The 22,695-nt window shown below is 44.0% G+C and overlaps 1 protein-coding gene across 2 annotated transcripts in view; it reads right to left on the bottom strand.

Annotated features, from left to right (window-relative positions):
- Positions 1-2,554: 2,554 nt before the first annotated feature.
- LOC138540387 (putative ferric-chelate reductase 1) overlaps positions 2,555-22,695 on the bottom strand; it is a 552,853-nt gene continuing 532,712 nt past the window's right edge. For both annotated transcript variants that reach the window (XM_069641681.1, XM_069641683.1), the window contains exon 16: positions 2,555-4,908. In XM_069641681.1, the coding sequence (XP_069497782.1) occupies positions 4,819-4,908 (90 nt within the window). In that variant the 3' untranslated portion in view covers positions 2,555-4,818. The remainder of the gene's footprint in view (positions 4,909-22,695) is intronic.

The following is a 22,695-nucleotide window of genomic DNA, read 5'->3' as shown; positions in this document are numbered from 1 at the left end:
GTCGGGACAGTACGAGAGCCGCTGCCGATACTTCTGTAGATATGCTACACTCCAACTTTTATATTAGTACATGTTTATTCTAAGCCAGTTTAAGCACACCATGGAAAACACCAAAAGTTGCACAACAGGATGGTTCTTACCTACTGAAAGATAAAACACTCTACCAGGAAAGCCAGTAACTTATGGTAATACATACATGAAATGTCCTTCATTTATACTTAACTCACATCATATATGTTGGATTCTAAGGGAATAACATTGATACCCTGTATTCCCTAAGGAGGTCCCCAGGAGAAACTCATGCAGGCATATCAGTTGAATACGTGGGCAACTAAAACATCAAAATATATATGCAATCATGTACTTGGCAAACATGTTCCAGCAACTACCATCTTGCTTTTGGTATTTTGGTTGCAAGCCAACAGTGTTGATTCTGTGGAAAGTATTACAGGCATTGGAAAGTGCATTAGAAATATGACCACATTAATTTGTACTCAATTTGCATTTATTTTAAGAACAGGGATGTCAGAAATGACCTACAATAACACATTTACAGATGGTGGAACCATTCCCACAAGGAGTGCATGTACAATAGCATAAAGATGAGAACAAGTAGTGAACAAGTTTATAAGAGTGTAAACATTTGGACATATACCAGGGTTCCAGGGACAGAACAACCAGACACCATATCTATTGAGGGAAACAGGTGACTTACAAAGGTAACATTAACCTATGGAGCAAGTGCTTCAAACTACAGAGGAATACTAATTAAATATACACAATTACATTATTAAAATTCATATGGTGCAGTGGTAGGGTCAGGTAGAAACGATGGGGAGAGGCAGGGTGAGCTCCCTCTTGGCAAGTCAGTGAAATTTAAGCTGAGCTTTTAAGAGATCGACAGTTGGGCTGACTTTGATTGTTATGGAAAGTGGGTTCCAGTGGAGCAGGGCAAGAATGGAGAAAGCGGAAGCAAAAGGAGGCATACAGAGGGTATGCAACAGTGACATTGAGTGCAGTGGAGGATCGGAAGGAAACAGATTGATTGAGTTGGTATTTATAATGCGCCTATTCACAAGTGTTTGTGCATAATGAAACACAAATAAATGGAGATACAGACAGCTTGTGAGGAGCAAAACCATGTGTAGCATTGTAGACTAGTTAAGGAACGTGAGAAGAGAGCTTTTGTGCATGGAGAGCCAACCGGCATGTTGTCTTTAGGTAGAAGTGGTGGAGCATCTTTTAGAGTGTGGGTAGCAAATGTGAGGACTTTTTAGAGGAAGGAGTAGAGAGGAAGGCTCAAGCAGCAGTAGTCTGAAGCAGCAACCCAATTTGCTGAGCACAACAATGCTTATTAGAGTTTTTGTAGAGTGGTTAGTAAGAAATTGATTAATGTTTTGAATGTTCAGGGAGTTAATATGAGCAGCAGAAGCAGTGGTAGTGATGAATTGCTGTAGTCGCTAGCAAAGATTAACCCAATATTGCAAGCCTTCAGTGCGGGAGCAAGTAGGTCAAGCAGGAAGGAGAGAGGGGAGGTGAGAGGGGAGGGATAGCTTTGGAAGATGGGAGAAAACAGACTTCTGTTTTTGAAGAATTCCGCATGAGGCAGAGGAGAGCACAAAGGTGATAGTGAAGCCAATGGGTGAGAAAAGTCTTCCTAGGGCAGAGGTATAGAGGGTAACACTGCGACCGAAGGACTGATCCTTGGGGGACTCCAACAATAAGGTGTGGGGTCAGAGGTTTGTGAGTTCTAAAGTATCGACCTTCCTTGTAGGAGGCAATCCAGGCAAGAGCAGATTAACAAACCCAAAGTTCTTTGAGATTGAGAAGGAGGGAAGAGTGGTAATAAGTGTTAAAAGTGGCTGAAAGGTCCACAGAATAGATTAATGTTTGGAGTGGTGGGCATGATTGAGAAGGTTGAAGACATGCATGAGAGCAGTCTCGTGGATTGTTTACTAACAAAGCCAGATTACAGTGGCTCTGCAAGGCCATTATCCCCAAGGTACTAAAGTGAGAGCTTTTGAATAATGAACGAGAGCAACTGGGCAGTAGTCTTCTGGGACAGCAGAAGGTTTCTTCAATAGGGGAAATAAAGTTGCAGATTTGAAGGCGGCAGGAAAGAGTCCTTCAGGTAGAGAGAGGTTAAAGATCTCAGAAAGATGGGAGCAATGATTGAGACTAAGTATTTATCGATTTGGGGGGAAAGTGCTGATAGAAGCGCAAGATGTTTTGTCACTGCGAAGTATGCATGTTAATTCAATAGGAGAGATAGGGGAGTATAGGGTAAACATAAAAGAGGTAGGGGAAGAGGTGGTAGACAGAAGGAGGGCTGCGGATGGCAAGAGGGGAGGGCTGTGTTAGTATCGAATTTTAGAGGGAAAGTAGTGAGCCAAGTCATTAGTAGAAAGGGAGTAGGCAATGGATATTGCCTTGGGAGGTGTTCGATAAGACTGGAGAGTGGAATAAACACACAGGTTTCTTCTTTTACACAACTCATTTTAAACATTCTTTCAAACCTAAATATCATTCAAGTATACAATAAAAACATACAATGTGCAGGATGGCTAGCGCCAGCTCATTTAAAAGAGGGCAGTTTATTTTACATTCATGTGTTTACAGCTTTCAGGCAATATGCATTTCCCCCTCGAATAAACACACCCCTTAATTCTAAACCAAAGAGATCTTGAAGCCAAGTACAGGTAAAACTTTTGCCTGGCTTTATATTGCACAGGTACACACTTTTAAAAGGTAGACATTAATTGCATTTAGCTGGACTGAATCTATAGGTCAAGGTCACTCCCAGATCACTAAAAGAGAAATGTTATATATGGAACCACAAAACACAGGTAGTCTGGGCACTACAACGCAGCAGAAAAGCTCCCTTTTGAGTATCTTATCAGGTCACTCAGCAGACCTGACAGCAATTTCAAGAAAATAACAGTGCAAATCTGTCAAAGAGCAGCAAAGAAAGGAGCATTCCACAGGAGCTCAGCATCATGTTGGTGTTAGTGCATTGGGATTCGCTAAAATGGTGGCTCCGAGTTCAGAGCTTCTTGCCTTAAATAAAATTATGATTTTCCCAAATGCAGTAACTGGAAACAGATATACTATATTGTATTGGAATGGAGTTAGGCTTCCGTGGTTCAGTAAGATCAGGATCATTGAGGAGGCCATTCATCTAATAAGAATAAAGAGAATGCTCCAATTCCTTTGCCTTGGATGGCGGCAAGCCTGCTCTCGGGAGGATAGCTCAGCAGCAACGTGCTCGCCTTGGAAGCAAGACGACACAGCGTAACACAGGTTCAAATCCCTCGTCCGCGCTTAGAAACCTCTGGGTATTAAGCACATTATAAATAACCAATCATATCATACCTTCCCCATAGAACCAGGCCAAATCCATCCCAGTCATATGGATATAATAAGTGCAAATGCTTACTCCTCCTCGGACATTGTGTGAAGAATGTAAACAGTTTCATGAAATGTAATATCATACATGTGTAAGGCTGTGCTGAGGTAGTTCATAATATTGATGTGCAGAGTCAGGAAAATCGGTAGCCAAAGAGCATGGCAAGATAAAGAACAGCAATGCAATCCAAATCATTGCAGGAGTGGACAGGGTTTACAATGATTTCCTGTGTAATTCAGAAAATAAAGAACAGCAATGTAATCCAAACCATTCCAGGAGTGGGCAGGGATTACAATTATTTACTGTGATTTACTGTGTAATTCAGAACATGAAGAACAGCAATGTAATCCAAACCATTCCAGGAGTGGGCAGGGATTACAATTATTTACTGTGATTTACTGTGTAATTCAGAACATTAAGAACAGCAATGTAATCCAAACCATTGCAGGAATGGGGAGGGATTACAATGATTTCCTGCGTAATTCAACATAAAGAACAGCAATGTAATCCAAACCATTCCAGGAGTGGGCAGGGATTACAATTATTTACTGTGATTTACTGTGTAATTCAGAACATGAAGAACAGCAATGTAATCCAAACCATTCCAGGAGTGGGCAGGGATTACAATTATTTACTGTGATTTACTGTGTAATTCAGAACATTAAGAACAGCAATGTAATCCAAACCATTGCAGGAATGGGGAGGGATTACAATGATTTCCTGCGTAATTCAGAACATAAAGAACAGCAATGTAATCCAAACCATTGCAGGAGTGGGCAGGGATTACAATGATTTCCTGCGTAATTCAGAACATAAAGAACAGCAATGTAAACCAAACCATTGCAGGAGTGGGCAGGGATTACAATGATTTCCTACGTAATTCAGAACATAAAGAACAGCAATGTAATCCAAACCATTCCAGGAGTGGGCAGGGATTACAATGATTTCCTGCGCAATTCAGAAGATAAAGAACAGCAATGTAATCCAAACCATTGCAGGAGTGGGCAGGGATTACAATGATTTCCTGCGTAATTCAGAACATAAAGAACAGCAATGTAATCCAAACCATTCCAGGAGTGGGCAGGGATTACAATGATTTCCTGCGCAATTCAGAAGATAAAGAACAGCAATGTAATCCAAACCATTGCAGGAGTGGGCAGGGATTACAATGATATCCTGTGTAATTCAGGGCGGAAATGTAGGCCATTTTAGTAAAAGAAAAAATACATGAATATGCCACCAAGTAGACCGTTAAATAATGCTTCCATAATTATTTCTCGATAAAAATCTGTTGATGTGCTAAAAAATTAACCATTACAAAATCAAAATGTTCCATTCATATTGCATGAAAGAAGTCCAGTGATGGCTACAATCTGTATTTGTCCTCTTCATGTCGTTTACTACCATCAGCTTCAGGACTGGCCAATTCCCACAAGCAGTGCTATTAAAAAGGCAAGGTTTACTAGCACATACACGGACACCACAATGTTCTCTTTGCTCAGCTGTAAAGAAAAAAAACAAGCACATGGTCAGTCATGGTACAGCCACACTCCAAGAGATTAGCTAAACAGGTTTCACCAGGCTGTGAACATGCGAGGAAGGATTGTAGAAAAAAATAACTGCTACAAATATCAACTTGTTTTCATCATGACGGTCATATCGGATTTGGTACATACATATCACAAAGGGAGTCCAAACTTTGCTTCCATAGTTTGGTGTTTAGCATGGCAATGGCTATGCTCCAACCTAAGAACATGTTCCCCCACCCAAAATTGCCCAGATAGCCACGTTATGATGCACTCCGGCCGCAACAGAAGCCATTGGTTTGTAGCTAAATGCTACAACTGTTTTGCTAAACACTGATGTGAAGCCAGATAATAAAGGATCAGATATTTCCGATATGTTGGATTGTGATGGGAAGAAAATGGATCTCTGGTGATCCGAAGAGCCCCAAGAATCTCATGAGGCAACACTGCAACCCCCACCTTATGCCACTCTGAGTAGGGAGGGTTACCATTTGGGTCTCAGAAAATACCTCCTCTAGACCAGTTTTTATTGTTGGCTATTAGGAGGCGATAAAAGTGCTGCCTATATGCCAAATCTGCTGTCATGGAAAGAGAAGTTAGGAGAGAGATGGCATGTGAGGAAGGACACAAACTGTGGGCGTTTGCTTATTTACCCACCCATTGTCCACTGACGTCATTCTAGTATATGTGGCCATTCCCACCCACTAACTGCCACTCCACAGCCAAAACATATTCCCATGTGATGTGCAAGTCTAACTCGAGATCTCCAAGTAGTCTTCTGAAAGGTAATGGATTCATTACACGTATCAAGACGCTTAAGCAGTCCTTATATAATAAAACTGTCTTTTACCAAGTGCGCTTTTAGCCAAAAAATAAGAGTACCTGCCTTTTCCCTTCACTGAGTACCTGTTAAAAACAAGCACTGACACATCCATGTGACTCCTGTGGAGGCAATAGATTTGTATTTTCTAGACACAGACATAACATGCAGGCACAACCACTGTTTGTCAGCTTTGCCATCTTATGGCCAGGTAGTACCATTATGAAAGTGCCTGGAAAACACAGATTACAAGCCTAAGCACAAGTCAAAACTGTTGTCTTTGCCAATGTTTAAGGGGTGAAGTCTTTCCAGCAGAATCCCCTTTAGACCAGGCATACACCTTACATGGACTGATCACATAAAAGATTCCAATTTGCGCAATTGAAATTTAAGTCACATGACTAGCATCTGATTTTTGAACATTGACCTCATCATTCAAACACTGGGAAATACCATTACCTCTACCTCGCCCTGTGCCAGTGTCAACGGGGTAGTATCTTCCACAGAACCAATGATTGCATTGCGCCCCAGCCTCATCAAGCAATTCTCAGCAGCCTGGACACTAAAGGACTCACTCGGTTGCTGGTCTTTTGATCACGTGTTTTTCCTTGCAGCTCTTGTATGCCCTTTTACCAGTCACAAGCTGGGTTCAACAGGGATTTCAGGATCATTAACCAGATTGTGACGCCCCACACATTGCCAAACAGAAAACAAGCATTTTAATGAATGCTGACAACATGGTCGGATCTCAAAAACAAAAATGGGCATTTTGAAACAGCTAACCATACTCCTAGGACTTCGTAAAGAAAGAAAACTTTCAATTAACCATACTAAAACTGTGGTGGTGGTATGTTATGCTCCTGCAAAATCCTCGTCAATATCTCAATAAATGGGGAGAGACTCCAACAGGTGAAATTCTAGGACTGCCTGGGCATGAGATGCGAAGGTGGTCATGCCAAGTGAACAAAAGTGAGCAAATCCTTAAAAGATGCTCGGGAGCAATTCATGCACTTAATGCAAAAACTGGTTATCAGCTTCCTTTAATGGTTTGTGATGTCTATGCAATTTAGGCACAGTCAGCTGTCTTGTACGGCTGTGAAATCTGGGGACATGATGCCACCACCTTGCCCACTATCAAAACCAAATTCATAAAGAAAACTCGTTATCTTCCTAATGGCACCCCACTATTCCTTTATTGCTGGGAACTGGCATTAGAGTTTTTTCAATTTGTGACTGCCCCAAGGCCTCTCCTTTTTTGGCTGCGCTTGACCTCTTCGACTGAACTGACTGTACAGTGAAGCATTTTGAAGTATAGCTGAACCAACAAGTGGCAAATCATTACAATTCACAAGCATTTGCGTAATGTACTGCAAAGTATAGGGAGGCTACCTCTCCTGACTGATAAGGACCCTAATTATGCAAGAGCAAGATTCATAAAAACTAAGCTTGAAAATATATTTTTTTCATAGCAGCCGATTTGACAAGTTTTCCGGGTTACCTTTTTTGCAAGTTTGATTTAAACCCGTAACTCTACCTTAAATCCATGTTACCAAGCATCACAGAGCTCTATATATTAAATTCAGGTTCAACATTTTTCCTGTTGCAGCATACACTCACAAATGGACACGAGTCCAACAATTCTGTGTCCATAGTGTCCCATGAAAATCGAAACAGATTTACACTTCCTCTTGGTTTGCCCATCATTCCCCAAGACCAGGAGATCCTGGCTGCATCCCATCTTTCGCAAATATAAAACAAGGTGCACGTTAGATGCGTATGATTTAAGCAAATCAACGGGAAATTAGGATTTTGTATTTTGCTGTCTAGATCTTCCTACACCTGGCGAGACTGGCGTATTCGATCAAACAATTTTACACTCTACCGTCTAGTTGAGCGCGCGCACCAAGTACTATAGCCTTTGACCACGTTGTTCATTCAGTACTTGCAGATTTTTAAGGTTTAGGTATTTGCCTTTTTCTTTTTTACATAGCTATCTCTAGGGGAATAATTTCTCTTACTTTCGTTTAAATGGTAAGGCATTTTATTTTTTAACCTTGTGCAATTTGCTCTTCATGTCTCAACTGTGGTACTGTGGTACTGTAATTTAATGAACTGTTATGGGCACTGCCTGAAATCAAGTAACCATTGATTGACCGATTCTTTTTACCACAAAATTGCAGGGGGTGCAGTTTGGGTAAGGAAATATAGGGTGAGGGACCAGTAGGGAGTTAGTGGGGGATGGGCTAAGAGGGGTGTGGCAGGTATCCCCAAGCATTTACTAAAAAAAAAGATACATAAAATAGAAAAAAGTCGCAATTAAAGAATGTGCAGAAAAAAACCCTTGCATTTTAATTACACAGCGTGTAGTTATTGTTAAGTTGCTAATCCCATAGGAAGAGCGCTTTTTGGGCAGCTTATAACTTTGCTCCCCCTAGACGAATCCTCACCAAACGTTGCAAAAAAGGTAGAATGCCCACTCTGAATTTTTTTGCAAATTCTAGTGAGGTTTGGTCCGGGGTGGCAAAGTTATAGGGGGGGGTTCCGAAATGTATTTTTTTCCCATAGACATAATGGGGAAAAAAACTTTGCGCACGCCTACAGCTCAAACCGCTGGACGGATTTCCACCAAAATTGCAGGAGGGGCGTGCTTTTGTTAATTTGGTGTAAATCCGTCCAGTAGTTTTTTTTTATAAACGGCCAAAAGACTGTGATGGATCTGTTGTTCAGCAATTATCTGATTCAAGTGGTAGCTTTGTCAGAGAAGTGGCCAGCAGATACGAGGTGTTGACAAAGGCGGTGGTGGTTGTCTCAAGGTCAAATGCCGCTGATAAATCAAGGAGAAGTAGCAAGGCTAATTTACTGTTATCTTTAAAGTCCTCAATTTGTGTCTTAAGGTCGATAAGCGCAGTCTCAGTTCCATGCCTAGGGCGGAAATGGGATTGTTTTAGACCGAGAAGATTGTTTGATTCCAAGTAGTCCTGTATCTGCAGATAAGACGCACGATCTAGGATCTTGAGTATGAAAGGGACAGTGGTGATGGGCCTGTAGTTTGTTGGTATATTTGCATCCAGCGTCGCTTCTTTTAAGAGAAGAATGACCCAGGCGTCCTTGAGGTTGTCAGGGACAGTGCCAGTAATGAAGGAGGCATTAATGAAGGCTGTGATGAAAGGGGCTAGCTCGTGAGCAGCTTCCTTGATGATAGAGGCAGGGCATGTGTCACCCTGACAATTGGAAGGTTTAAGTTTGCAAATGAAACTTTCGTCTTCTGCGATAGTAAGTGGTGTGAAGCTAAAAGGACCCGAGTGTGAACCTATGGGGTCGTTGCAGGAATGGGCTTTGTGGTGTTTTGAATGCAGTTTTTTTTTATTATTAATTTTCAACTGGAGCCTAGCTATCTTGTCTAGGTAAGCTTTTTGGATGTTGGAACACCACACGCTGTCTGTACTGCAAGTGTCAGGGGGGGAGGAGGGTGATTGTAATTCCTTCAGGATTTTAAAGAGCTCCTTAGTATTAGATTCAGCGTGAGTTATGCGTGTGTTGTACATCTCTTTTTTAGCTTGGAGGATTGCTTCCTTGTAATTAAGAGTAGCAACTATGAGGTAGTCTTTGTTGGTGGGGCAGGGGAGGCATTTCTAATGGTTTTCAGCTGCACGTTTTTCTTTGCGTAACACTCTCAGATGTGGGGTAAACCAGGAGTTGAGGTGCGCACGCTGTTTAGGATTCCTAAGTTTGGTGGGGGCTATAGTATTAATAGCCTTAAGCATGGTACAGTTGTAGGCATCCACAAGGGTGGTGGGGTCTGTACATGATCGTGCGATTTTGTTAAGTGTGGGCAGAATGATGGGGAGGAGTTTATGTGTAATGTGTGTGTGTAATGTCCTTTTTGTTTCTTGTAGATATGGCAGGCACAATGTCCTGTTTGGTACGAGAGTTATTGGCTGGGAGGGTGAAGGTGATAATGTGGTGGTCGGACCATGCACAAGGGGTGTTTTGTTCTAAATGAATGTTACAGTTAAGGTTGGCTACCCAGTTAAGTGTTCGGCCTTTATTGTGAGTAGGTTCACAGACGCGGTGTCTAAAGCCAAGATTGGAGAGAGTGCTGGCAATTTCCAATGCAGGCTGGTTATTAGGGTCAAGGAGTCCAAGGTTAAGGTCGCCTAGTAAAATGATTTGAGAGTTGGTCTTTGTTTTCTCTAAAAGGATGGATGTAAGATCCTCAGTAAAGGTGTTGAGAGTGCCTGGGGGTCTGTAAATAAGGTGCAGAGTAGCAGTTTTATTGGGAGAGATAGCTAGTTAGGAGTAATTCTGATGTTGACAATGTCTTTGTGTATAAAGGCAACACTGCCACCTTTGGTCTGGCCTGAGTTACGGTTGCATCTAATAATGGAATATCCATTAGGTAGAGCGAGAGAGAGGAGTGGGCCCGATGCAGCATGAAAGCCAAGTCTCAATGATGGCGATGAAGTCTAGGTCATGTGTGGTAATGAGATCAGCAATGTCAAGTGCGTGGTCCGGGAGGGACCTCGCATTAATGAGAGCGCCCTTGATCTGCCTTTCCTTAAAGGTATTTTTTAATCTAGTGGTGTATTGGGACTTGATTGTGGGGGATGCTCAGTTTTTAGGTGCGAGTTACGCTTATGGTGTGGTGTATGTAGAAATCTGGACCTAAGTCTAGAGTTTCTGATGAGCACAGAGAATGGTTGGTTGGGTGTGGGTTTGGATGCAAAGTGCTGGAGCCAGAGGGCTGGAGAGTTGAAGTACGGATTGGATACTAAGTCGGAGCAGATGAGCAAAGAGTTAAGAGTAGGTTTAGGTGTAGGAGGTGAGGGTGGCTTGAGAAAGGGAGCACTAGGGTGCTCAGACATTTTAAAAGCCAGGTGGCACTAGTGAGGTAGTAAAATATACCTGAGGTCTTGGTAGTGGTGTGGCCGTGGTGGGGTCTGTAGTACGATGAAAACATACGTTTTTGGGCGAGGAAACAATGAGCAATGAGGTATATCAGCATCAGCATAGTAAGCAGGTAATAGAGCAGATGTATATAGCACGGATGTTAATGAGCTAGTCCTGGAAGCATAGACACGATGCTAGTAGGCTGGTCCCAGAAAGCACATACCGTAAGGTGCAGTAGGCTAGTCCCATTAGGCATAAACACAATGCTAGTAGGCTAGTCTCAGAGGGCACATACCGTAGGGTGCATTAAGCTAGTCCCATGGGGATAAACACAATGCTAGTAAGCTAGTCTCAGAGGGCACATACCGTAGGGTACAGTAGGCTAGTCCCATAGTCAAACACAATGCTAGTAGGCTGATTGCCACGGGCACAAACCGGGTGCAGTAGCCTAGTCCCATGGTCATAAACACAGTGCTAGTAGGCTAATCTCAGAGGGCACATGCAGTGGGGTATTACACAGTGCTAGTGGGCTGGTCCGAGGGGGCACATACCGGGTGCAGTAGGCTAGTCCATAGGCATAGAGAAAGTACTTGGGTTCGGATGTATTCAAGGGGCATTAAAACAAAAAAAACAGCCGTGCAACAGTGGGTAGGACGATTATCATTGGAGCACAAATTGGGAGTATGTACTTACAGTGTTGGCCACAGAGGATGCAGCTCGAGGAGGTAATTGAATGTCGATGAAGAGTGTGTAGGCAGTTCAGTTAACGAACCTGGTTTTGCTGAGTTGCAGTGCTCATGAGCTGAGAGTGAGTCTCTGAGGATCCGGTAATTGCACAAGGCAGCAAGAGGGGGTTATGTAGACAGTGGGAGCAGATAAGGACAATGGGAATAGTGAAGAAAGTTGTAGATTATAGAAACTTGGTCTGACTAAAGCCAAGCATAAAGGGGGTTGGCCACGCTGCGCCTCTAAGCGCTCAACAGATGCAGAACAGACCTTTTCTCGCAGGCTTTATCTCCTGCAGGGCTGGCTTCCACCTGCCGGCAAATGCCTTGTGGGATAAATGCTTGGCATTGCTAGGAAACATCTAAAACAGCCTTGTTTCCGTGCCGATAGGACAGTCGGCCATCTTAGAAACAGGCATGCCGCTGTAACAAAGGGGACAAACAGCTGATCTCCGGCGAGCAGCAAACTTCATGGGATGACCTTGATGTGGATGAGTTGTCGGGCTCTGCATGTACTAGGCAGCAATTCCTAGTGGTATGAATGGGCGGACTTCTGTCCTTTGGGTCACCCAAATGAACGGTTGCAGTGTAGCTGCAGTGGCTACTCTGAGAGGAGAGGCTCCTGCCCGTTCCAACGATCCGACTGCTCTGAGGTGGGGGTGGGGGCGCAGAACAGGCCTTTTCTCACAGGCCTCGTATGCTGCACGGCCGGCTTCCGCCTGCAGGCGAATGCCTTGTGGGATAACTGCTTGGCGTTGCTAGGAAACTACTAAAACAGCCTTGTTTCCATGCCGATAGGACATGTTCTAGGAAATGTTTGTACGATCGATCAATGTATGCTTAGAAGTACGTGCCCGAACACTTGGGAAAATAATATTTCTGGGTGCACTACTATTATTTTAATAGATTATTTGTTTGCTGCATTTGCCACAGAAGATTTTCTAAGGTCCGTTTCTGTATTATTTTTAATGTCTTTATGGTGTGTTTAAAATATTTTTTTTTGCAAAGTACACATAACATAATGGGCAATAATTTGTTTATATAGAGAAGTGTGGTGTTTTCCATTAGGATGGCTGGTCTTAAAATGTGCAGGCATTTACAAAAGGAATGCTACCGACTTGTCGGTTGAGGGGGTGCACACTGTGAGCCTACTTAGCAGACTTCTGGTAAGAGGTTGTATACAACTGATTATGCTGGTATTTTCAAACACGACTAAGGAGGATTTCTGTGCTATAAAGGAAGTTGCTTTATTGCATAAATACACACATGCTTCCAATCACGGTATCGGTAACTAGTCTGCCAAACATTGGTTTCAGTCCGATATGCTTCACGCATATGGTCATCTTCCTATCCTGCTGTCCAGTCAGTGCAGTTTTGAGCCTTGCTTGCATTTCCAAACTCCCTGCCACTATTTGATGTCCAAGTGCATAGCCGCCATGTGAGCCACTAAGAGCCATTGCTGGCTTTTCTCGTTGCATGATTGGATTTGTAGTTTCATGTGTGTCATGCTAAGTATGGGCCTACAAATTCCAGCATGTAAAGTCAAAAGCAAGAACAGGCTCAAGTTATCGGGCATAATATGGGAGCACTTGACAGCTATGCAAGTGTTATTAAAAAACTCATGCTCCCGGCAGGATTTGCGACTGCTCCTCACACTCTGCTATGCCCAGTAGAGTTCTTTTAAATGCTCCTGTAGCAGAGGTGTTACCACATGTGGGTTTTTAGGTAAACTAAAGCATGCGTGCATCCTATATTTTTAAGAAGACTGTCCCTTATTTCTGAGAACACCTCATGGTGGGCACAGTAGTGAGACGTTCAGCAAATAGTTATTTTCTTAAGTCCTATCAGTTTAAATTGAGGTTCTTAGGGTTTTCAATTTCGGTTATACCCAGAGATCTAAGTTAAGTGCTACGAGACGAGTGACTAGGCAGGATCAATTTGACAGGGACCCAGTCCTGCTCCTCAGACACACGTGTGGTCTGGTGCTACATCCCGAGTCTCCCCACATCGTTTAACTCCTATGCCACAGGCGTCCCTGGGTGTCTGAAGGTTCAGCATAGGCGCCAGAGTTTGTCGTGCATCAAGCGCACGTTTGTCTGAGTGTGCATGTGACCAATGCCGGTCTTTGCATCAGGCCATGTATTTTTGAAATGTCAAAATTAACTTGCAGGATTAAAAGCACTTCTTTGAATCCTGCATGTTAATTTTGCTTCCCATTTGCACCTCGTTCACACTTCCATTCACACCTGCTGGTGGTGGCGCCCTGAAGGCAGCTGCCTGCATGGCCTGATGCAAAGTTAGTATCAATGTTTTCACTTATTTCATCAAGTAGTAGACCATTTCCGTGTAAAAAGAAATATATATTATTTTTACTGTACCTATTACAGAAAGTTTATAAATGTATAAAATCAGTGAAAAAGACTTTGTTAAAAGGGATGTTATGGTTAAGTAGAGCTACTAAAAAAACTATGAAATTCAGTGAAAAAAACCTTGTTAAAGGGACGTTATGGTTCGAAGCAAAACCGAAAAACCCCAGAAATGTGCAAGTTATTGTAAGCTAAGCAACCATAACTTGCGCCACCAGCGTGCAATGCTAAGACTAACACCCAGTGTTAGTAAGCTGGTAAGCTGCAACGAAGGCCTGCCTGGCCTTGTCCTACTTCCTGCCTGACCCCCGCATGCCGGGCGCATCGCGGCGCCACAACGAGGCTAAGCCTCGCTTATCCACGCCACTACATCCGCCGGCAGGCGGATCTGCCGGCGGCCCTTACGAAGGCCATACAAAGGCCTGTTGAGAGCCTGTTCGGAGCCACAGGAGCCAGGGGCCAGGAACTCTGCCCTTACCGCTCCAGCCGCAGCAGCACACCACGTAGGAGGGGCAGGAGCACTAGCCTCCTGAGCCGAGGAGCATCTTCAGCTACACACGGTTCGGCCGTGCGTCAGATCACCCTGCCTCGCCGATTTCCCTCAAGGGCGAGGGTTGCCATCATATCTCAGTCAGGTATGGCCATCGTGCATATTTATTGATTTCCAGCTGCTCGTCGATTACTGAAGCGCAACGCTTTTTGAGAATCGACTGACTCCGTCAGACTCTTCCGCCTGGCCCAGCAATGGCGGGCGCATCGCGGCACCAGAGCGAGGCTCTGGCCGCACGAATCAGCTGTTGACCTCCCCTTTCATATTTATCCCCTTCCCCCGGCAGGCGGGAACGCCGGCCTCTCAACAAAGGCCCGCACTAAGGCCCCTGTTTGCCCCCTGTTCGCCTCCGGAGCCTTGGAGCCAGTGTCTACTCGGACCTTTATTCCATTGTGAGTAGAGGGGATACCCTCAGTCTACACTATTGTGCTTTCTGGTATGTCTTCTGCTACTCCGCAATCACAAACATTTGAACTCGTTTTTTTTCACCCTCGATAACTGTTTGCTACATACACTTATGCCTCCAACTCTGCTGCCTCTATGCGTTACTGCCACCTCTCAATAGTACAGTCACTTTCAGCCACTAGTGCTTTATGCCTCATGACTGCTACTGGCTGTGCCCTTTGGTCGCCTACGGACCACTGCAATTGTGTTGTGCCTTAGGGTCGCTAACTGACCACTGCAATTGTGTTGTGCCTTAGGGTCGCTAACTGACCACTGCAATTGTGTTGCGCCTTATGGTCGCTAACTGACCACTGCAATTGTGTTGTGCCTTATGGTCGCTAACTGACCACTGCAACTGTGTTGTGCCTTATGGTCGCTAACTGACCACTGCAATTGTGTTGTGCCTTATGGTCGCTAACTGACCACTGCAATTTGTGTTGTGCCTTTGGTCGCTAACTGACCACTGCAATTGTGTTGCGCCTTATGGTCGCTAACTGACCACTGCAATTGTGTTGTGCCTTATGGTCGCTAACTGACCACTGCAATTGTATTGTGCCTTATGGTCGCTAACTGACCACGGCAATTGTGTTGTGCTTTATGGTCGCTAACTGACCACTGCAATTGTGTTGTGCCCCTGGTCACTAACAGACTACTGTTATTGTGTAAATGTCATATGGTCGCCCTCGCATTCCTTACCAGACCACGCGCGCTTAGACTCTACTAGGTCAACATGCCCCCCACCAACAGTCTAACTACTGCAAACTCACCACTGTACTCTTTCAGTACCCTACTTACCAGACTGCTGCCTACCCTTCTCCTCCTTATACTGCACTCTGGCTGCACTGCACTATACCATACCACCACCTCTATCTACCACTCTTACTTGCATCACACCTCAACTATGCCATCCCACGCTCACCACACCAACCCTTATCTTAACAACCCAGCCCTCTGGATCCAGCACTTCGCCACCAGACCTTTACCTAACCTACCCTGCTCTATCTCCTTGAGAAATGCTAGACTTGGCTCGCGTCTTACCCACGCTTCCCATCATTTAGCTCACCGCATCAAACTGCCTCTCCCTTTGTCACCACCTACACTTTCACCTAATCTACCACCATCTTCCAACTCCCCTAACTTAAACAATATCAAAGGCGCGCTAATCAACGCCAGATCACTCCCGGCTCACGCCCTAGAAGTAGCTGACTTGATCCTCAACCTTGACCTCGACTTTATAGCAATCACTGAAACCTGGCTCCACCCAGCTTCAGGTCCTCTTCTCTCCCTCGCTATCCCTCCTGACTACAACATTATCAGACATGACCGTAATTCCATCCAATCTAAAGGAGGTGGCATCGCCATCATCCACAAAAACGCTCTGAACTTCCACCTCTCAGCCACACATCACTCCTCCACTCTGGAAGCACTGACAGCTAAACTAGCTGTCACACCCAACCATTCTATCACCTTCCATCTACTCTACCGGCCACCCGGCCCACTATCCACCTTCGCGGAGGACCTCTCCAACATCTTCACACACAACACCAAAGCTATCTCCCAGGTCATGATACTGGGGGATTTCAACTTAGGCCTCCACGACCCCAAGGACACTGCTGCTTCGTCTATTGACAACATCCTCACTAATGCTGGATTCACTCAGTTCCTAAACCAACCCACCCACAACAAGGGCAGAACCCTTGACTGGCCTGCCGCCCTCAACTGTCCCATCAACATCACCTCTAACCAACAGTGCGCCTGGACAGACCACAACTTAATTACATTCAATATTGAGTCCAAACCTATCAGCCTCCCTCACAACATTGCCCCGGCTATGGCCACCCGTAACAAACGCAACATTACCTGCGATAGACTCCTCCCCCTCCTCCTTCCAGCTCTCAATGTTCGGGATCCCTCATGCTCTGACCCTACGGCCCTGGTCGACACATTCAACCGGGCCATGCTTACAGCCTTAGACACCATTGCACCCTCGAAACTGAGAAAATCTAAACCTCGAGCCCACCTAAACTCTTGGTTTACTCCCCATCTCAGAGCACTACGCAAAGAAAAACGAATTGCAGAATCCCACTGGAGAAGCAATCACTCTCTAGCTAACAAATCACGCGTACTCCTGGCCACCCTTAACTACAAGGAAGCTATATTCCAGGCAAAAAAAGACACATATAACAAACGCATCGAGCAAGCCAAATCTAACACCAAAGAATTATTTAAAATCCTAAAAGAACTTGAAACTCCTGTTACTCCACCTGACACCTGTACCAAAGATAGCGCCTGGTGCTCCAAAATCCAAGAAGCTCTCCTAGGTAAGATTGCCACTCTCCAAATTAAAATCAACAACAAACAATCTAGCCTTCAATCCAACCCTCTACAGATCCCTATACCTACCATAAACCTCTCTATCACAGACTCTCTGACTCCTTTTAGCTTCTCTCCACTCTCCATTCTCGAAGTGGAAAAGATTATCACTAGCCTTAAACCGTCCAATTGTCAGGGTGACCTTTGTCCTGCACCTATTATTAAGGAAGCTGCTCACGACCTAGCACCATTCATCACTATGCTCATCAACTCCTCCTTTAGCTCTGGGATTGTACCGGACAATCTTAAGGATGCATGGGTTATCCCGCTTCTGAAAAAACCTACCCTGGATCCCAGCATACCCACAAACTACAGACCAATTACCACTGTACCTTTTTTACTAAAAATCCTTGACCGCGCGGCCTACCTACAAATTCAGGAATACCTTGAATCAAATAAACTTCTGGGACTCAGGCAATCAGGCTTCCGGCCTCGCCATGGCACTGAGACCGCCCTTATCGATTTAAAAACGCAGATCGAAGATCTGAAAGACAAAGGCAAACTGGCGTTATTACTTCTCCTGGACCTCTCTGCTGCTTTTGATCTTGTCAATCACAAAATTCTCTGCCATCACCTCAAATCAGCCGCACATTTCTCAGAAAATGCCGCCACTTGGATCAGATCCTTCCTGGATAATAGATCAATGCGCGTGTTCTCCCCACTTGCGGCCGCACCACCCGCTCCGGTCTCTTGTGGTGTGCCTCAAGGGTCCTGTGTCTCGCCCACGTTATATAACGTGTTTACCAAACCCCTTTTTGATATTTTGGACCATTTGGGCGTCACGTATACCAATTACGCTGACGACACACAGATACTAATCCCCATCACAGGAGACTACACAACTGACTCCCTTGCCATCAACGCCATCTACCAGGTCATCCAAGCGTGGATGGCCCAACACGGCCTCTGCCTAAATGATGAAAAGACAGAGCTCCTCATTCTTGGTTCACCACAAAAACTCACTAAACTTGACCCTGCCTTCAAGTCTTTCACCATTGATGGGAACACCATCCCGATTGCTAAGGACACGAAAACCCTAGGGATTTACATCGACTCAACCCTATCCCTGACTAGACAATCCAACGCAGTCTCATCTGCAGCAGCGCATACTTGCAAGCTCATCACCGCCTGTCGCCCATTCCTAACCACTGCCAACTGCGTAACCTTGGCCAGGACCCTTGTACTATCCAAGGTCGACTACTGTAATGCCCTCTATCTAGGTACTAATCTCCGCAACTTAAACAAGCTACAAATTGTCCAAAACAATGCGATCAGAGCGGCCCTTAACATTCCTAGGCGCCAGCATATATCTGACACCAGGCGCAACCTGCACTGGCTCTCTATCCCACATCGCATCTCCTTGAAGTCCCTGGCTCTCACACACAAATGCCTCCACAACCAAGCCCCTCGCTACCTGGCAAACAGATTCTCTTTCCACAATTCCACCAGACCTCGCAGAGCTGCCCAAGCCAACTGCCTTGACATCCCGCGTTTTAATCTCCAAAGATCTGGTGGAACCAGCTTCCCCATCCTGGCAGCCAAACTTTGGAACTCACTCCCCAATGACCTTAGAGCAGAACCTTCCTTCCTGAAATTCAAATACCTTACCAAAGCTTGGCTATCCGCCCAAGACTGCTAACACCAGCTTACTGCCCTACTTGCACTTTGACCTACTCTGCATCCCTTATTAACTATCCTGTAAATCACTGCCTTATCGATATTCGTTTGAATGTATATTTTGTAAATTTTGTAAATCTTCCTTAATAATCCTGTAATACTCTGTCACATTGCCTTGTCATGCTTTCATCTTGTTGTAACTAAGTTAAGCGCCCGGTTGCCCCTGGGCCTGGTGCGCTATAGAAATAAATAAAATAGAAAATAGAAATAAATAGAAATACCCAGGACATCAAAGATGAGATCACAAATATCATTGATGACATCACTGATGACATCACATGTCTAGCCCCTTCTTTTTTGTTCACTGCATATCTAGGCCAGGGGGGTTTATCTACTGACAGTCAAACTTAACTTTCAAAAGGTATTACATTTATAGATATTGCTATTCTCACATGTTCTTACACCGCATCTTATATAGGGGAAGAAGCAGGCCTGAAACACAGCAATAGTTTTTTTGCGTGAATACAATCATGTAGATTATACACAGTTGCTTATGATACTGCCTCTTGTTTGCTTACTTTAATCTCCATATATAAGCCCCATATTTGTATGCATTGTAGTCTATTTATGTTTTGTGTGTATTAGTAGAAATATGTAGTAAGTGATGCATTATTAGCTACTTAGTACATGTTTCACAGTATATGAAACTCTGATACAGAAGCATTCACCGTTTTATTATATAACTTTGGAAAATTACAAATATAGCACCTCTGTGGTGTATGCTGCAGCCAATACCGAAATTTCTGTATGAGTAGGTTCCTGTACTAGAAAGAACACTGCAATGGAATGCTCTTTAGAACACTACATTGCGTGATGAAGTATGTAGTTTATTACACATTTCCCGATAATCCCCGATACATTTTTGCCAACATTACATTCACAACCCCTTGTATGAAAAGTAAATGCACATGTGATGTCATCAATGATATTTGTGATGTCATCTTTGATGTCCTGTGTGTTAGTCTTAGCAGTGCACAGTGGTGCGAGTTATGGTTGCTTAGCTTACCATAACCTGCGAATTTCTGGGGGTTTTCGGTTTTACTTCGAACCATAATGTCCCTTTAACAACATTTTATTTTCACTGAATTATATATATATATATATATATATATATATATATATATATATATATATATATATATATGATCTGACCCTATTCGCGAAGACCCAATTATGAGGCACCCATGAAATGTTGTCTTGCTTTATTTTTTCTCCCTATACCATTTAATTTGTTTATTTGTTCAATTATTGTCTCTTTTCCCCCTTACACTCTGAATGTTTTACTTCTTGTCTCTGTGGTGCCCTCCTTGTTAATAGGTTCTTCATCTCATTACCACTGGACAGTTACTTTTTAAAACATTTTCTATACGCATTTTGAACACCAAGAACTCAGACTGTATGCTTAGTAAACTTGAAACTTCAACCATTTGACCAAATGTGTGTGGTTTGACCTAAAATGCTTCAATTATATAAAATTCAATTCACAGTATAATGATCAGACAATTCTTCAAAGGTAGACTGTAAAAAAAGTACTAAGCAACTTAGATCCACATGGTAACTGAGAATCTGGATCTTGTACCTCACCATCCACTCCAATATTAACAATGCTCAGATTCACAGCCAGCAATGTAGACAATGAGCTCTCAGTTGGTTTAGAGTGTAAAAACCATAATAGCCCATTGGCTGAATCTCAGTAACAGAAGGTTCACATTGGTAAATCCCAATGATCACTTAAAGACCGACACTGTGGTGAAAAGTAATACTTGTGGCAAGATGCTTTCACTGAGAATTGGAGTTTTCAACCAAAGGATTCTGGTTTTACCTGTAGATATCATGACCATTTAAGCTGATGCTAAAGTGATTTAGCATTCACTCGGTTTGGTGAACTTTTCATTTGAACTGATAGCAGTATCCTGTGTCATCATCCATACACCAGAAAGGCTGCAACTACATTCGTACGCCTTGCTAACAAATAGATAATCATAGAGCAGCTTACTGTGCCCTCTGTGATTATTTCAGGAACAGCACCCACTCTCTACCCTAACACCTGGAGGTAAAGCTTGAACATGCGCAAGAGGTATGGCATGTGTATTTGATTAGATGGAGGATATAGGTGTACAATAGCAGTCAATGGCTGCATCTCTATATCAATGTACTTACCCAATTCATGGAGATCCTGTGTGTGCCCCTGAAAAGATGCACATACACCAACATTCAGATTGTTATACCCTTTAAAAGTTCAACATTATCGCAACATGTGTAAACATTGTTAGTTAATCATTTTTAGTGATGGCACCACCTCCCTTACTACCTCAAAATGGCCACAAAGTTCCCTTCTAGTTTCCATACACCCCTGAGCTCATTAACATGCAAACTGTTCTCCAATACTAGTTCTTCGGAACGATCACACTCCAGAAAAATAAAGCCCAATGGCACAATCTGTGGCAATCCGTGCAAACGTTACAGAGGTTACCAATGATAGCGGACATCCTGAAGAAGCCTGCATGGAAAGGTGGAAACGCATGTTTTCATATCATAATTAAAAATGATTAACAATTTTTAGACGTGTTGCTATAATGTTGAATTTTTAAAGGGTATAACAATCTGAAGAAGTATATGTTTGTGTATGCGCATCCTGTCAGGGTCACACACAGGTTCTCTGTATTTTTGTCCAGTGACTGGGGGCTCTAGTCACCTCTCACTGACCAATGCGGCTACATGCCACCTATTCAATATTTGCAAATATAAGTACCATCTATGTGGGGTAGAGCCTAATACTCATTGGCTTACCCAATTTGTACCTGCACAGCATCCCCTGATGAACCCTAGTTTTCAAGATACTCCAGCAACAAGCATAATCATGTTGTGCCTTAGTACCCACATCCATCCACAGCAAGAGAAAAAGAAGCAACACTGCAGGATCAAACAAAGGTCCTGGTGATCTCCTGCACTACCAGAGTAGCGTGGTGCCGGCATACAGCAAGAAAGCCCTGAGGGGCTTTCGGCTGATTAATCAGTAATATTTTTTAATATTACCCAACGAACATCCCACACTGCCATATAAAATTGTCAGTCTCCCCATGGCCGCCTGCTGTATGTGAGGCTTTATTGAAATCTTTGCAACTTCATTCCAGTGTTGGCCCAGTCAGGTTGAGTATTCTGCTTGAGGCCTTGGTTACTCAGAAAAATGGCCGCCACATTTGCCTTGCCGAACTGAATCCCCTCACAGTCTTCAGAGCTGCGTGCCTATTGGCGAGCCCACCTGCAAAAGAACCAATGATGGATACCGGCAGGCGCTAGCCGGCCCACACCAAAACGCCCTCCCTAAGGCCCCTGTCTGCTTCCTGTTCGCTATCTGGACAGCCTGTCCCCCACCCCACCTGCTGAATGGGAAGCATTCTGATCCTGCAGTCTTTCAGTGCTGGCTGAACATTCTTTGACACTTTCACTTCCTTGCAGTTCACATCACTCCAATCCTCTGACTCTCCCTTCCCCATTCCTTCTGCATTAGGGTCCCATCTGCCTTGCTTTATTGTTCATTTAGCTGGGCCCAGTGACCACTGTGTTTCCATCTGCATTGCTTTATTGTACATTTAGCTGTGCCCAGTGCCCACTGTGTTTTCCATCTGCATTGCTTTATTGTGCATTTAGCTGTGCCCAGTGACCACTGGGTTTCCATCTGCCTTGCTTTATAGTGCATTTAGCTGTGCCCAGTGACCACAGTGTTTCCATCTGCCTTGCTTTATTGTGCATTTAGCTGTGCCCAGTGACCACAGTGTTTCCATCTGACATGCTTTATTGTGCATTAGCTACGCCCAGTGACCACTGTGTTTTTACCTGCTGTGTTTTCTCACTCAAGTTCTATCTCTTCTGTTTCATCCCACCCCCTGTGTTCTCCCCCAGTGTCTCAACCCCTCT

This window comes from Ambystoma mexicanum, chromosome 1q, assembly GCF_040938575.1.
Source record: "Ambystoma mexicanum isolate Mex_15411 chromosome 1q, UKY_AmexF1_1, whole genome shotgun sequence".
In the NCBI taxonomy this organism is placed as follows: Eukaryota; Metazoa; Chordata; class Amphibia; order Caudata; family Ambystomatidae; genus Ambystoma; species Ambystoma mexicanum.
The sequence above is the reverse complement of the archived record's forward strand: the minus strand, read 5'-3'. Positions and strand labels throughout refer to the sequence as shown.